At 38.4% G+C, this 14,555-nt stretch overlaps 1 protein-coding gene across 1 annotated transcript; it reads right to left on the bottom strand.

The window, feature by feature from the left end:
- Positions 1–240: 240 nt before the first annotated feature.
- On the bottom strand, positions 241–14,089 carry LOC134825716 (importin-4-like). The gene is made up of 17 exons (XM_063837927.1): positions 13,189–14,089; positions 12,951–13,077; positions 11,800–11,943; positions 11,352–11,472; positions 8,488–8,634; positions 8,027–8,143; positions 7,622–7,739; positions 7,237–7,442; positions 6,904–7,048; positions 6,046–6,123; positions 5,646–5,729; positions 5,349–5,455; positions 4,643–4,823; positions 1,021–1,203; positions 786–885; positions 448–544; positions 241–258 (listed from the first exon to the last, which is right to left on the bottom strand). The coding sequence occupies exons 1-17, from the start codon at positions 14,087–14,089 to the stop codon at positions 241–243; spliced, it is 2,874 nt and encodes a 957-aa protein (XP_063693997.1).
- Positions 14,090–14,555: the final 466 nt, after the last annotated feature.

The raw sequence follows: 14,555 nt of genomic DNA, 5'->3' as shown, positions 1-14,555 counted from the left end.
CTAGTCACTGAAGCATGTTCATTTTTATTATTTCTTATCATCGCAGATTTATGACTTTGCGTTACTAAGATGATTTATGTAAGATTCTTTATAAACGAGTTGAACAATTTTTAGATATTATCGGTAAATTGTGATTGTTTACAATTACTACTACCTTGGCCCTTGCAGTTTTTGAAAAATTAAGTTATATTTGTTCAACACTAATTTGAAACCAGATTTTTATTTAAAAACAGACTTATTTTATAAAGCAGATTTTATCTGAATAGAATGTTATATATCAAGCAGAATCTGAATTCTGACATTGCAAATGGCATGTTATGGTGCAATTTTACTTTTATTTCAACTCATTTAATTTACTAACTCCATAATCCACAAACCAGTTCGCGAAATTTTCTGCTACTGAAAAAATTGTTTAAAAATCTAGAAAACATAATAAGATGGACTAACCTCAGTGCTCTCTAAGGTCTCGAACATTTTCTTTACGATTGGGTCAAGACATGGGTAAAGAGCTTCAGGACATGTAGATGATATTGCCGCAAACAAACTGGAGAAGGAAACAGTCAATATAGAAACAGTTAAAATAATAATATAGACAACCCGGTAGATATACGCATTACACAACAGTCAATATAGACAACCCGGTGGATATATACGCATTACATTATCTAGTATCTGGGAAGAAGGGTAAAATATGGCAATACGTTTTTTGGTCGAATCCAAAAACACGTGATATTAAAAAGTTGAGGATACCTGTATACACGTGATATTAAAAAAGTTGAGGATACCTGTAAATACATCGTCTAAGGTCTGGATCGTCAGCGGAGGACAGATTAGCAATACCAAGCTGCACGCACTCTGCTGCCATAGGGCTGAACGTTTCCTTTCCTGTGACAGAAATTTTGTTTTTTTAAATAACATCTTACATTTAACATAACTAAAGAGACTCAGAACAGATGCCGTCCGATCCTAAAGTAAGTCTACCAATAATCTTAAAAAGTGAAACTATTGCCCGAGACTTACCTATCTTTCTAGCAAACACACTGAGAGTGTCAATAGCCTGGGTCTTGAGCCTGATGCCGTCCTCAGTATCAGGGGCTGTCAGGTAAACTTTGAGATGCTCCATAACCTGTCCTAGGAAGGGGACAATAGCTTCTTCTGCTGCGTTACTCACTGCTCCCAACGCACTTATTGCTAGCTCCTTACCTGACAGGGGCTCCGTGTTAAAGTTATTACAGTGAATTTCAACAAATTTAAAAATAATAAGATACTAGACAGTAGACAAATTGAATTATTCGACTGAGCCTAGTAATTGAAAATACACATTAACAAGAAAGTATAAGTGTTAACCGTGAACAGTAGGGCTGTGAGCTATTAACAAGAAAGTATAAGTGTTAACCGTGAACAGTAGGGCTGTGAGCTGTCATAACAAGAAAGTATAAGTGTTAACCGTGAACAGTAGGGCTGTGAGCTATCATAACAAGAAAGTAAAAGTGTTAACCGTGAACAGTAGGGCTGTGAGCTGTCATAACAAGAAAGTATAAGTGTTAACCGTGAACAGTAGGGCTGTGAGCTATCATAACAAGAAAGTAAAAGTGTTAACCGTGAACAGTAGGGCTGTGAGCTGTCATAACAAGAAAGTATAAGTGTTAACCGTGAACAGTAGGGCTGTGAGCTGTCATAACAAGAAAGTATATAAGTGTTAAGGGGGGGGGGGGGGGGGGGGGGGGGGGGGGGGGGTTCACCCTGATTTTTTTGTGAAACTTAATTTCGAGATAGCAGTTGACCAACAAACTAGGACCAGTGACCGAACTTTTGAGGGGGTCCCGGACCCCAACCGCCAAACGGTGCCCGCAGGGCAGCCACGCCCATATTTGGTCCAAATTAGGCCCAATTTAGCCAAATACCCTGAACATGCCCAAAATCCAGAATTTAGGTGCTCTACTTGTAGCTAGTGGTCCCCTGAATTCGTATATGAATTTCCATCAAGATTGGACAAAAAATGACTGAGTTATGAGTAAAAAACCATATGACCATATTTGGGCATACGCACCAAATTTGATTGATTTTGGCCCATATATTGGTCAAATATCAATATTTTTGAATGAAACCAACTTTATATGGAAGGTAAGCCTATACTTCACATTCTCTATGATTATCAGCTCAGTACCCACCCAACTGTGGATTCTGTGTTCAAATAATCGCAAAAAATGAATAAAATTGCCCATATCTCGGTTCGCGATATTTGCAAAACTGATTTCGTTCAAAACAATAGAACTCAATAGGGTTTCAATATTTTTGCCTGAAAATTTCAGAATCAACGTAGAATCGCATTTTGACCTTAAGTTTTGAGACAGAATTTTGAGTTAGGCCTTTAAAAAAATTTAGCGGCCAAATTCCAAAATTCGCAATGCGAAATTCAGAATTTGGCCGCCAAATTTTTTTAAAGGCCTAACTCAAAATTCTGTTCCAAAACTTAAGGTCGAAATGCAATTCTACGTTGATTCTGAAATTTTCAGGCAAAAATATTGAAACCCTATTGAGTTCTATTGTTTTGAGCGAAATCAGTTTTGCAAATATCGCGAACTGAGATATGGGCAATTTTGTTCATTTTTTGCGATTATTTGAACACAGAATCCACAGTTGGGTAGATACTGAGCTGATAATCATAGAGAATGTGTAGTATAGGCTTACCTTCCATAGAAAGTTGGTTTCATTCAAAAATATTGATATTTGACTAATATATGGGCCAAAATCGATCAAATTTGGTGCGTATGCCCAAATATGGTCATATGGTTTTTTGCTCATAACTCAGTCATTTTTTGTCCAATCTTGATGGAAATTCATATACGAGTTCAAGGGACCACTAGCTACAAGTAGAGCACCTCAAATCTGGATTTTGGGCATGTTCAGGGTATTTGGCTAAATTGGGCCTAATTTGGACCAAATATGGGCGTGGCTGCCCCGCGGGCACCGTTTGGCGGTTGGGGTCCGGGACCCCCTCAAAAGTTCGGTCACTGGTCCTAGTTTGTTGGTCAACTACTATCTCGAAACCAAGTTTCACAAAAAAATCAGGGTGAACCCCCCCCCCCCCCCCCCCCCCCCCCCCTTAACCGTGAACAGTAGGGCTGTGAGCTATTAACAAGAAAGTATAAGTGTTAACCGTGAACAGTAGGGCTGTGAGCTATCATAACCACAAGAAAGTATAAGTGTTAACCGTGAACAGTAGGGCTGTGAGCTATCATAACCACAAGAAAGTATAAGTGTTAACCGTGAACAGTAGGACTGTGAGCTATCATAACCACAAGAAAGTATAAGTGTTAACCGTGAACAGTAGGGCTGTGAGCTATCATAACCACAAGTTTCTCCACGTTAATGGAAAATAAACATTAACAAGAATGTATAAGTGTTAACCGTGAACAGTAGGACTGTGAGCTATCATAACATTAACAAGAAAGTATAAGTGTTAACCGTGAACAGTAGGGCTGTGAGCTATCATAACCACAAGTTTCTCCACGTTAATTGAAAATAAACATTAACAAGAAAGTATAAGTGTCCCCCAAGTGTTAACCGTGAACAGTAGGGCTGTGAGCTATCATAACCACAAGTTTCTCCACGTTAATTGAAAATAAACATTAACAAGAAAGTATAAGTGTTAACCGTGAACAGTAGGGCTGTGAGCTATCATAACCACAAGTTTCTCCACGTTAATTGAAAATACACATTAACAAGAAAGTATAAGTGTTAACCGTGAACAGTAGGGCTGTGAGCTATCATAACCACAAGTTAATAAACATTAACAAGAAAGTATAAGTGTTAACCGTGAACAGTAGGGCTGTGAGCTATCATAACCACAAGAAAGTATAAGTGTTAACCGTGAACAGTGGGGCTGTGAGCTATCATAACCACAAGAAAGTATAAGTGTTAACCGTGAACAGTAGGGCTGTGAGCTATCATAACCACAAGTTTCTCCACGTTAATTGAAAATAAACATTAACAAGAAAGTATAAGTGTTAACCGTGAACAGTAGGGCTGTGAGCTATCATAACCACAAGTTTCTCCACGTTAATTGAAAATACACATTAACAAGAAAGTATAAGTGTTAACCGTGAACAGTAGGGCTGTGAGCTATCATAACCACAAGTTTCTCCACGTTAATTGAAAATAAACATTAACAAGAAAGTATAAGTGTTAACCGTGAACAGTAGGGCTGTGAGCTATCATAACCACAAGTTTCTCCACGTTAATTGAAAATACACATTAACAAGAAAGTATAAGTGTTAACCGTGAACAGTAGGGCTGTGAGCTATCATAACCACAAGTTAATAAACATTAACAAGAAAGTATAAGTGTTAACCGTGAACAGTAGGGCTGTGAGCTATCATAACCACAAGTTAAATACACATTAACAAGAAAGTATAAGTGTTAACCGTGAACAGTAGGGCTGTGAGCTATCATAACCACGAGTTAATAAACATTAACAAGAAAGTATAAGTGTTAACCGTGAACAGTAGGGCTGTGAGCTATCATAACCACGAGTTAATAAACATTAACAAGAAAGTATAAGTGTTAACCGTGAACAGTAGGGCTGTGAGCTATCATAACCCGAGTTAATAAACATTAACAAGAAAGTATAAGTGTTAACCGTGAACAGTAGGACTGTGAGCTATCATAACCACGAGTTTCTCCACAAGATCCGGCAAATAAGGCACAATGTTCTCTCCCATGTTCTCACAGAAGGACTCCAGAGCGTAGTAGGTTCGGGTGAGGGCCGCACTTTGGGTACTCATCTCCTCCGCGATCTTCTGACATAGAATCGGCAGGATCTGATAAATTTCAGTATAAATAGATTAATAAATAAAGTTAAATTTTACGCAGCAATTTATCGGTAAATGCTAGAGTCAGCTATATAATATGATATAGATGATACTGTAAAGGACGCAGAATCAGATCACTGTTAGTATGTAGTACACCTTACAGTATATTTGTGCGAGGCTAATCAACACTGCAAAGTAGTAGTTTTACTACTTCAAATATCCTTTGTTAGTTGTTTTAAGGGCTCCGTGATAGATTTTAGATGATTGACATAGTGGTTTGAAATGAGAAAAACCCCAAAAATGTGTGTCGTATTCGATCAATATCACACCGAAACCCATTGGGGTCGTTCACATATTACGTAATCAGCTGAGGGGGCCGGGGGGGTTTCGAATGATTACGCTAGTGTAATTTTGACTCAATAGCTATGTGTAAAACTGATTACGGAGGGGGGGGGGGGTAAAAATGTTCCAAAAAAATGATGACGTAATATGTGAACCACCCCATAGCAGGGTTAAAACTGTAACAATATTTACCTCATTGCTGTACTTGACGATATCGGGTTGGAAGTGCTCAGCGAATTGACCCAGAGCGTAGAGGGCAGCATTCCTTACTTCTGGAGCCTCGTCAGATAACCCATTTCCTGATAATCAGTTTCACATTCAATGCAAAATGTTGTGAAAATATGTGCTGTTATTACCTAATGCTAGCAGCACATTCCATAGTTAAACAACTCAGAGGTCTATATCACAAAACTCAAGACAGGAGTAGAAAATTAATCTATGACAGCACGCTGTACACGGATTATATCAACACCACCAAGACCAATTTACCGGCCAACTTGAGACAATCTTGCATCATGTGCTCCAGCATGTACTCGCATGTCCCTTCCGCTACCACAGCCAAGGCTGTTAATCCTGGAGTGAGAGTTTATTGTTTAACAATTAATACATATTTAAGCATGCAAAACTCACAATGGCAAGACGTGAAGATTGCATCACTAGAAGTGAGAACCTATTACGTCGCAGAGGCTACAATTGCGCCGCGCAAGCATGCGATTTAAAGCTATGGTTTAGCATTTTGCTTTTTACATCAACGATGACAAAAAAGCACACTATTTTTCGCGCAATTTTGTTCCGCGCAGCCGGGCATGCGGCTAGCTATGATGGTTGTAATCAGTACTGATTAGACGCTAGATAAGCCATTAAGTAAACCAATACCAATGAAACTTACCAGCTTTCCTCTCGAGAGGTTGTCCGGATGACATGAGTGGTAGGATGTAGTTCTTGTACAGGATCGGTACCAGCTTATCTGAAAAATAACGTAATTTATAAATTTCAAATTATATGTTTGAGTAGCAAAACCATATTACTCTAATAATATTACTCTAATATTACACGCATATTACTCGAAAATTTTTCTCTAACATGAATGATGAGCGTGATTATCGTGGCTTATCTGAACGAATAAGGATGTCCAGAGTTCAAGAGAGGAAATTTAATGATAATACTGTTTTAAATAAACAGAGATGATTAGACGAGATGATTAACAGCAGATTTCTCATGCTCAAATTGTTCGTGATCGGAGAATGGCTCATTATACTTTAAAAGAATGCAAAACGTGTACAACATAACGCTAGTCGCGATGAAGTTGAGTTCACAATTCAAGATAATTGATGATGTAATGATAACTAGTAGAATTAGATAAAATCTGTCAGGTATAAGCTTATAAGGCCTTGATTGGGAGGTTTGGTAGGATGATTAGATAAGTTCATGTGATTAAGTAAGACTGATCAATTATAACTTTGATGTAAAACCATTGCTTCTTTCACCGAAATATAGATCTGATCAATTACAAGATAAAAGTGGATTTTAAGAGATGTTTTGGGGCTTTATTACTTTCTACTAACAAGTAATTTGAGGCGAGAAATCAGCCCAGTAGCACCAATAGCAGTTCCCCCCCCCCCCCCCCCCCCCCCCCCCCCCCAGTCCACCATTCAAAGACCTTAAATATCAAATAAGGCATGCCAACCTTGATCTAGATTCTAATCAACTGATAATTGGTCGATAAATCACTCGACAAAATAATTACCGCTAGGCAGATGGAGAGCTAGAGTGTCCAGGACGCTTCCAGCAAAAGATCCAGGATTCTGAGACGTATCTTCATCTTCATCTATATCTGGACAAGCCATCAGAGGTAGGATTACATCAAGGATCGTGGTTACCAGTTGTAGTTTCTGTAATTGATTGGTTACTGATTGGTTACTGATTGGTTACTGATTGGTTACTGATTTAATTGAGTAGTTACTGATTTAATCATAAGCTCGTGAGAACATTGTCGATAATACATCTACGTACTAGTAACTATCTATCAAGTATTTTTTTTGAGTTCAAAAGAAAGACCACATCTTGTATTTGAACTAACTTGCAGAGCCTTCTTCTTCGTCGACACCAACCAACTCAAGAATGTCATGAACTTGACCCTGGTTCCATCATCAAATGCAGTGTTCTTAGTTACTTCCAAACAAAGTGTCAGAAGTGAGGTTAAATGAGGTACAATAATCGCAACCTCACACTCCAACAGAGAGTCGAATAGTTCGAATGAGGTGCACGCCTTATCTTCGTCCACGCCTGAGGGGTTTAAACGTCACCACGATACACTACGAGACACCACGAGACACCACGAGAAGACATGGTATCTGCCCGCACTTGGTGTGCATTTTCAAATTTAATAACATTTTCAAAGAATTATTTAAGAATATTTTTGCGAAAATAATGTAGACATTAGTAATCGTATTTAGACCTCTTACCAAGCAATATCTGTATAGCATTGATAGCATTAGGCAGAAGAACACCAAACTTCTGAGCATGGTTGGAGCCAAGGTAAGGAACGAGTTGACTCATGGCAACACATGTTAGATGCAGCACCTGTGTTTATTTAATGGATGAGAGTTTTTAGGTACAATCAAGTATCTTATAATAATAATAACTGTCCGTAAGATTAAACGACCTAATCAGTGGAGATAAGTGCAGTCTACAATTTTATTATAGTAGACCTCGTCTCAAACTTTTGAGAGTTATCAATAATTATTAATTAAGCTATCAATCTACCAGGCGGCCCAGCACCGACCACCCCTCTCCCTCCCAACTAAGTTCTCCTAACCGAAACGATTTTTGTAACTTTTTTTTTTTAATTTAAAAAAAGTCGTGCAAACCTCTGGCTGGTTGTGGTGAGAGAGACAGTTGGCGTATAGCTCGAACATGGAGTTAAAGTGAGGTTCCATCTCCACCCCCACAGACTCTGATACTACTCCCAACATGTACAGTCCCAGCTGGAGGGGAGTGTAATTTAGAACCTTGATTAAGACTAAAGTACGTCGAGTTCTTATATATTACACGGGCAATAAGTTGTGAAGAGAGTAAAATTAATTTATATGTTTTTTCCCGTTTGTTGCGAAAAGGCTCTTATCAGGAAACGAATTAATATACTTTAACTGATAACATGACTAAATAGCACTGGTTGCATGTTCAACATATTTAAAATATTCAAAATATTTTAAAATATTTAACATATTTAACATATTTAACATATTTAACATATTTAACATATTTAACATATTTACCATATTTAACATATTTAACATATTTAACATATTTAACATATTAACCAACTCACCTCCTTAGCAGGGAGGTTGTCACTGTAACAAGCCGCAGTGATGAAGTTGAGCAGCTCGGGCCACGAACTGAACTCGTGTTTGGTAATAACACAGATTACAGCAGTCACTGAGTTTCTCACTTCTTTTGTTACTTGACTTTGTAGAACCTGCCAGGAATAGGAATTAATTAGTTAATTAATTCATTTGATTAGTTAAATGAGATTTGGAGAAAAAAGCCTGGTATCTGTTACATGATCAAGTGTATAACACTGTTATAAATTTAACAGATAATTGGAGACTGATGAAGATTTGATGTTGATCATCGCAAATATTGGGAATATTTTATTACTTAATCTACCTCGTCTCATTTTTCGAGTACGTAACAAGGAAAGTTAGAATTTCTACCCAATCAGTAATATCTACATTCTTAAATGATCTGATTTTATAGGGCTACAGCGGGCTACACCAGCTATAATACACCTTAATACGATACACACGAATTTCTGAGCTACATACCAGAAAGAAAAGGGTAACTGAATTACACGCTAGACGTTTACAATGTATTTTGTACAGTTTAAGTCTTCACAAAGAATGGTAATTAATAATTGATTTGCCGGTATTGTAGGGTAAAGATACAGTTAAACTGCGAAGGCACAACACCAAACCAACCCTGCTCTATCTCCCAAAAACAACCTTCTCCTGGTCGGCCATGTCCCTCATCCTGCACTTGACCCCCGCAGAGGTCACAAGCCCATCGGAGCACAAATGAGCGAGAAACGGGGAAGCCTTAGCTACCGGGCCAAGGACTGCATCACTAGCAGCGAAATACGGATATACCCTCCCTTTTACATGCGTTCAACCGGCACCCGAACCACACGCTGTTTCTTAGACATAACTTCCCACTTACATCAGTGTCTTCTCGCATCAAATGGCATCGGCAAGTGGCGACACTGTGTAGACTCAACCCTGAGCTTGATCAGAATCTTCAGTCACAAACCTGACACCGTTTCGGGGCTTTCATTGCGATACGGTTTTCTGTCAGGTGCCCCAGCAGTCTCTCTTGGACCACCATCTGATCTGACAATCACCCGAGGATACCTGCTAGAGCTCGCGATTTACGACGAGTTAGCTTATGGCACCTCTGGCTGTTAGGTGAAGTCATAAAGCTCAAACAGCTCTCATCTCCCACTCTCTTTTCCTAGACAGCAGATAAATCCATCTTGAACAATGGGCTGCATCCTTCCCACAATCTCTGACCAACTTCTTGAGGGCTCTCCCAGTCAGACCAATCTTCCTTGATGCACACTCCAAACTTGCTGCGACTACACCTTTAGCACCAACCTCAACAGCAAAGCTGAAACATGACCACCCATTAGCTTGTATTTCCGCTTGTAGACTGTTATACCGATCAAGCTTCAGCTCATGGGATGCAGCTATTCTCTCTTCCGACGGTACTGTAAGCTCCCACCAGATTACTCTCTTGGAAGCTTTCGAGAAAAGAACCAAATCTGGTCTTAATCTGGTCGTTGCTATATCCGACGGGAATTTCAGCTGCTCATCCAGGTCTGCTAATACTATCCAATCAGTGGCCCCACTCAGAATCCCAAACCCACTGACTTTCGACCTCTTCACCTCCTTAAACCTCCCTCCTGCTGGGACAAACTCAATGGCTTTCCGAGTGACACACGAACTCTTCCTCTTGTTGACTCTCCGCTCACAATGGAATTTAACCTGGTCTGCTATTTGTTTAAGCACCTTATCGTGGCGCCATCGGTATCTCCCTTGACTTAGTGCCACAGGACAACCAGCCAGGATATGCGGCACAGTTCCCAACTTGTCACCACACAGCTTGCACATCCCATCCTCATCCTCGCTCCACTTGGATGCTAAAGCTGGTGTAACAAGCGTGCCATACACAGCACTAAGCAGAAAACCGATTAATGAGTCCCCATACTTGAAGAGCGTGTGCCAGCTCATGTCAGTCCTTGTCACCAGCTCTCTCCAATTACCCCACCTGGACTGCATCTCCAACGTACCCAACTGCACCTCTCTTTCCTTCCTGATGTTCTCCTTAACCCTATCCAACACCTCCCTCTGCTGCTCCTTTTCTGACATCTTCTCCCAGGGCTTCTTCCAATCACCGAAACCAATTCCCGCTCTACTAAGAGATTGCACCATACCTCGCACTGACTCACACACCAAGTCTCTTTCAGCTTCATGAAGCTGAGCATCTGCCTTCCAAACTCTCCCAGACCGCACCTGGGGTTGCACCGCTCTGATCAAAGCATCCTGAGATGTTTGATATGACTGCAAGAGACGGCACTTTTCTACTTTCCAAGTGTCGGTTAGGCTGTCGATGGGGAGAGCAACACTGGATGAATGACTAAACAGGCAAGAGCTACTAAGCGTGTGTCCCACTCCTAGCCATTTTCTGAGAAAAAGAAAAGGGTAACTGAATTACACGCTAGACGTTTACAATGTATTTTGTACAGTTTAAGTTTCTACCCAATCAGTAATATCTACCTCGTCTCATTTTTCGAGTACGTAACAAGGAAAGTTAGAATTTCTACCCAATCAGTAATATCTACATTCTTAAATGATCTGATTTTATACGGCTACAGCGGGCTACACCAGCTATAATACACCTTAATACGATACACACGAATTTCTGAGCTACATACCAGAAAGAAAAGGGTAACTGAATTACACGCTAGACGTTTACAATGTATTTTGTACAGTTTAAGTCTTCACAAAGAATGGTAATTAATAATTGATTTGCCGGTATTGTAAGTTTACATATATAAATTAGTCGTTGAAGCAGTTTCGACAATTTGCCAGTCGATAACCTCCTCCAATATTATTAAGAAATATTCAGCGAAGCTACCTGCAGGCAGATGGTCTTGATTCCATTCTTCAGATCGTTATCAAGTTTTGACCAAATTCTTTCAATCTTTTGTCGCAGTATGGTGGCTGCATACTGTCTTATCGTGTTGTTCTCCGATGTGCTGAGTATTTAGTAGTTATTAATTTCTAAGACTATAAAATAGACTTGATATATAGACTATTATACTTCATAATTAGATTGTTAACAAGCCAGAATATTTCAACCAGGAGCAGGAGGTCTAAAAATATCAAAAGAAATCTACACACTGTGCTTATCTTTAAATACGTTGATCTTTTTTAAGTCTCAAATATCAGCACACAGCTAATATTAAGTCTTAACATTTTACAGCCTACAATTTTGTGTTCAGGGTGTATAATGTAAATAATTGGGGTGAAATCTCCATTTTTATAGTAAAATTGAAGAAACAATTAATTAATTAATTAATTACCTGAGAATTTGACACAGAGCAGGTACAATGGCAGGGTCCTTAGAAAACTCCTTGAGTTTAACCGTTGCTGCTTGGATAGCATTGCTGTCGGGGACCAACAGTTGGGCGATAATTTGCTCAAGCTGTGCTGACATCTCTACTCTTCTACTGATAGGAAGAATGTGAGACATGTGAAAAATGTGAGAAATAAAATATACGAAAATATAGAAAGGGAGCAAATAAAATACAGCCTTGTAATTAAATTACTATTATCATTCTAAGATTGTATTATGAAATACTATACGATCAGCTCATTATGATGGCTATTTATTTTCAAATAAATAACTCAGCATTCCATTCATTTATTATCAGTAACGATCAGTAACAGAGCGTCCATCAAAACATTTTCGATCATAGCTAGAAGATAGCGCAGGTTCATTTTGACGGATTTATTTTTTAAAAGAAACTTTTTTCATTTTTACATTCAGAACCAGCTCCAGTTAAGAGAGTTATGAGACAGAATGAATAGAATAATGTAATTGAATAATTATAATGTAACAATAAAAATAATGTAATTGATAAATTGAACATAGTCATAAATACGTTAAAAATTAAAACTAAAAATACGCTAAAAATCTATAAATTTTAGTCCAATGAAACGGTACTGTTACAAATATGTTAAATACCTTATCGAATTTTACTTGGTCGGACATTGCATCGACGCTAAGGGGAATTTCAGCCCAAATGAAAGTGAATAATTATTTTCAACCAAATTTATGTCCACGTAGTCTCTGCCCAAATAAGGTCCGATAAGGTAAATGGTCAACATAAACTACATTCTAAAAATTTAGGAATTTCTGGAAGACAAAATACAAATAAATTACTACGGAAAATAATGCGTCATGGCTGCACTTAAGTCGACATTACAACAACTAGCCAGCTGTACTGTGTACGCCACACAGTCTGAAAGTTCATCCCCCAAACATTGATCAAAAGTTGTCCCTTTTTTCATGATAAAAAGCTCAATCACTTCACCAATTTCCCCGAACAAAGCTAAAGTCAGATTACGGGAATGCTTATGGTATTTTTGCCACTTTCTCTCTTCTACGAAAGATTGCATTGCCATGGCAGCACCACCAATTGTTGAAACTGTTTGATATGTATGGACTGACTCTAAAGCATCACTAGAGGGGAGGTTAGGCACTTTGCCTTTCATTTCGTTATATTTGATGAAAATGCCACTGCTACTACCAACTGGATATTTTGCTCTATTTTTATGCATTTTCTTGTTGAATGCATCTGAAAAAGAGATCTTGTGAACTTGGGCGAGAGTTCTTAATACATTGATTATCATGGAAAGCTGGTTGCACAGATGTGCATGCTTTGCTGGGGAGAAAACAGTTTCTGTACCATCTGTGTCCCACTGGAATATTTCAGCGATCAGTCCGATTGACTCCATAAGCTTACATACTAGATTATCAGCTGATACTTTCAAGTCGTTCACTGGCTTATCTAGAAGATAATCATGGCCAGGGGTATCTGCATCAAGGTAAAAATTAGGGAGATCTGAATATCGACTTTCGATAACATCATCCTTTGTTAATCTTCCAATGTGCTTAGAATATTTTTCTGCGATCATAGCATTCTTATCTTCCAATAATTTCGGTAAATCATACTCATACTTCGAAGCAATGACAACTACATGACAGAAAACTTGTTTCAAAATCTTGTCAACAGTTTGCTGCTTATCCACAGAAAAATTCTTAAGATTCTTTTCAACAGTTATCCATTGAAAAACATCATTCAGTTTGGAAGTAGAAAAGCACAGGCTCAGGAAATCTTTCATTATGCTAGTCTTCTCAGAAATCCTAACAGTCTGATAAAAGGCTGTTACTTCAATCTCATTCCAAGCAACATCAGAAAAACTAGAAGACGGTTTACTATTTCTGCATGAATCAGGGATTGCAAGATCAACTTGACATTCCTGTGCTAAACATATCAGGTAACTGAACACATCAGAAAGCTCACACAAAACAGTTTCTACTGTAGGGTCTTTTTCCTTGCTGTCTGCGGTATTCTCAACATTAACTTCTTCATCCTCTTCATCCTCTTCATTGTCACTGCAATCTTTAGGGTTAGCAAATCCTTCGTTAGCAGCAACATCAGTAGAAAGTTCTCCTAGTTCACCAACAAGGGCAAGAAACAAATTTCTTGCAGTTTGCCATGAACCCCACTTCATTTTCTCATATCTGAATATCTCACAATCTTTTCGAAGTACCTCGATAGTAGGGTTTGTGCTAAATTCAAACATACCTGAATTCTAATAGAAAATTATAATATATACAAAGGAGATTTAAATAATAAAACGATGTGCTTAAAGATCATTTTAGAAACCTTAGACTATTTAACCAATTTCGTTTTTGGGCCAAGAACTATTACATAATGTGAAAACCATCAGAGACCATCAGAACCAATCTTCAGCCCCTAGAACTCCAGAAAACTTTTGGAAAACTCTGAATTGCCGAAATATGATGTAAGTAACAATTTTTACAGCTACAGGAGCTTTTACAGAAGCTATTACAGGAGCATAATGGCATCTCACCGAATTGTGTATACTAAATTTATAAATTGTCTATTCTATTTTGACAAGTTCCATTAAGCATTGTACACTTGAAAATATAACTTTCAAGACTTGATGTAAAGCAACAAGTTTTACAGGAGCTGTCACAGAAGTTTTTACTGAAGCATAATGGCATCTCACCGAATTGAGTAGACTA

The sequence above is a fragment of the Bolinopsis microptera genome, unplaced genomic scaffold (assembly GCF_026151205.1).
Source record: "Bolinopsis microptera isolate Bmic1 unplaced genomic scaffold, MBARI_Bmic_1.0 sca31, whole genome shotgun sequence".
NCBI classification, from domain to species: domain Eukaryota; kingdom Metazoa; phylum Ctenophora; class Tentaculata; order Lobata; family Bolinopsidae; genus Bolinopsis; species Bolinopsis microptera.
This window is presented reverse-complemented; position numbering and strand designations above follow the sequence as displayed.

Excerpts from the sequence above, each read along its gene's own strand:
- LOC134825716 (XM_063837927.1), bottom strand. The coding sequence starts at position 14,089 with ATGTTTGAATTTAGCACAAACCCTACTATCGAGGTACTTCGAAAAGAT. Across the intron at positions 7,443-7,621 it reads TGCTATACAGATATTGCTTG|GCGTGGACGAAGATAAGGCG; the intron begins GTAAGAGGTCTA and ends TAAACCCCTCAG. Across the intron at positions 545-785 it reads CTTAGACGATGTATTTACAG|TTTGTTTGCGGCAATATCAT; the intron begins GTATCCTCAACT and ends TTCCTTCTCCAG.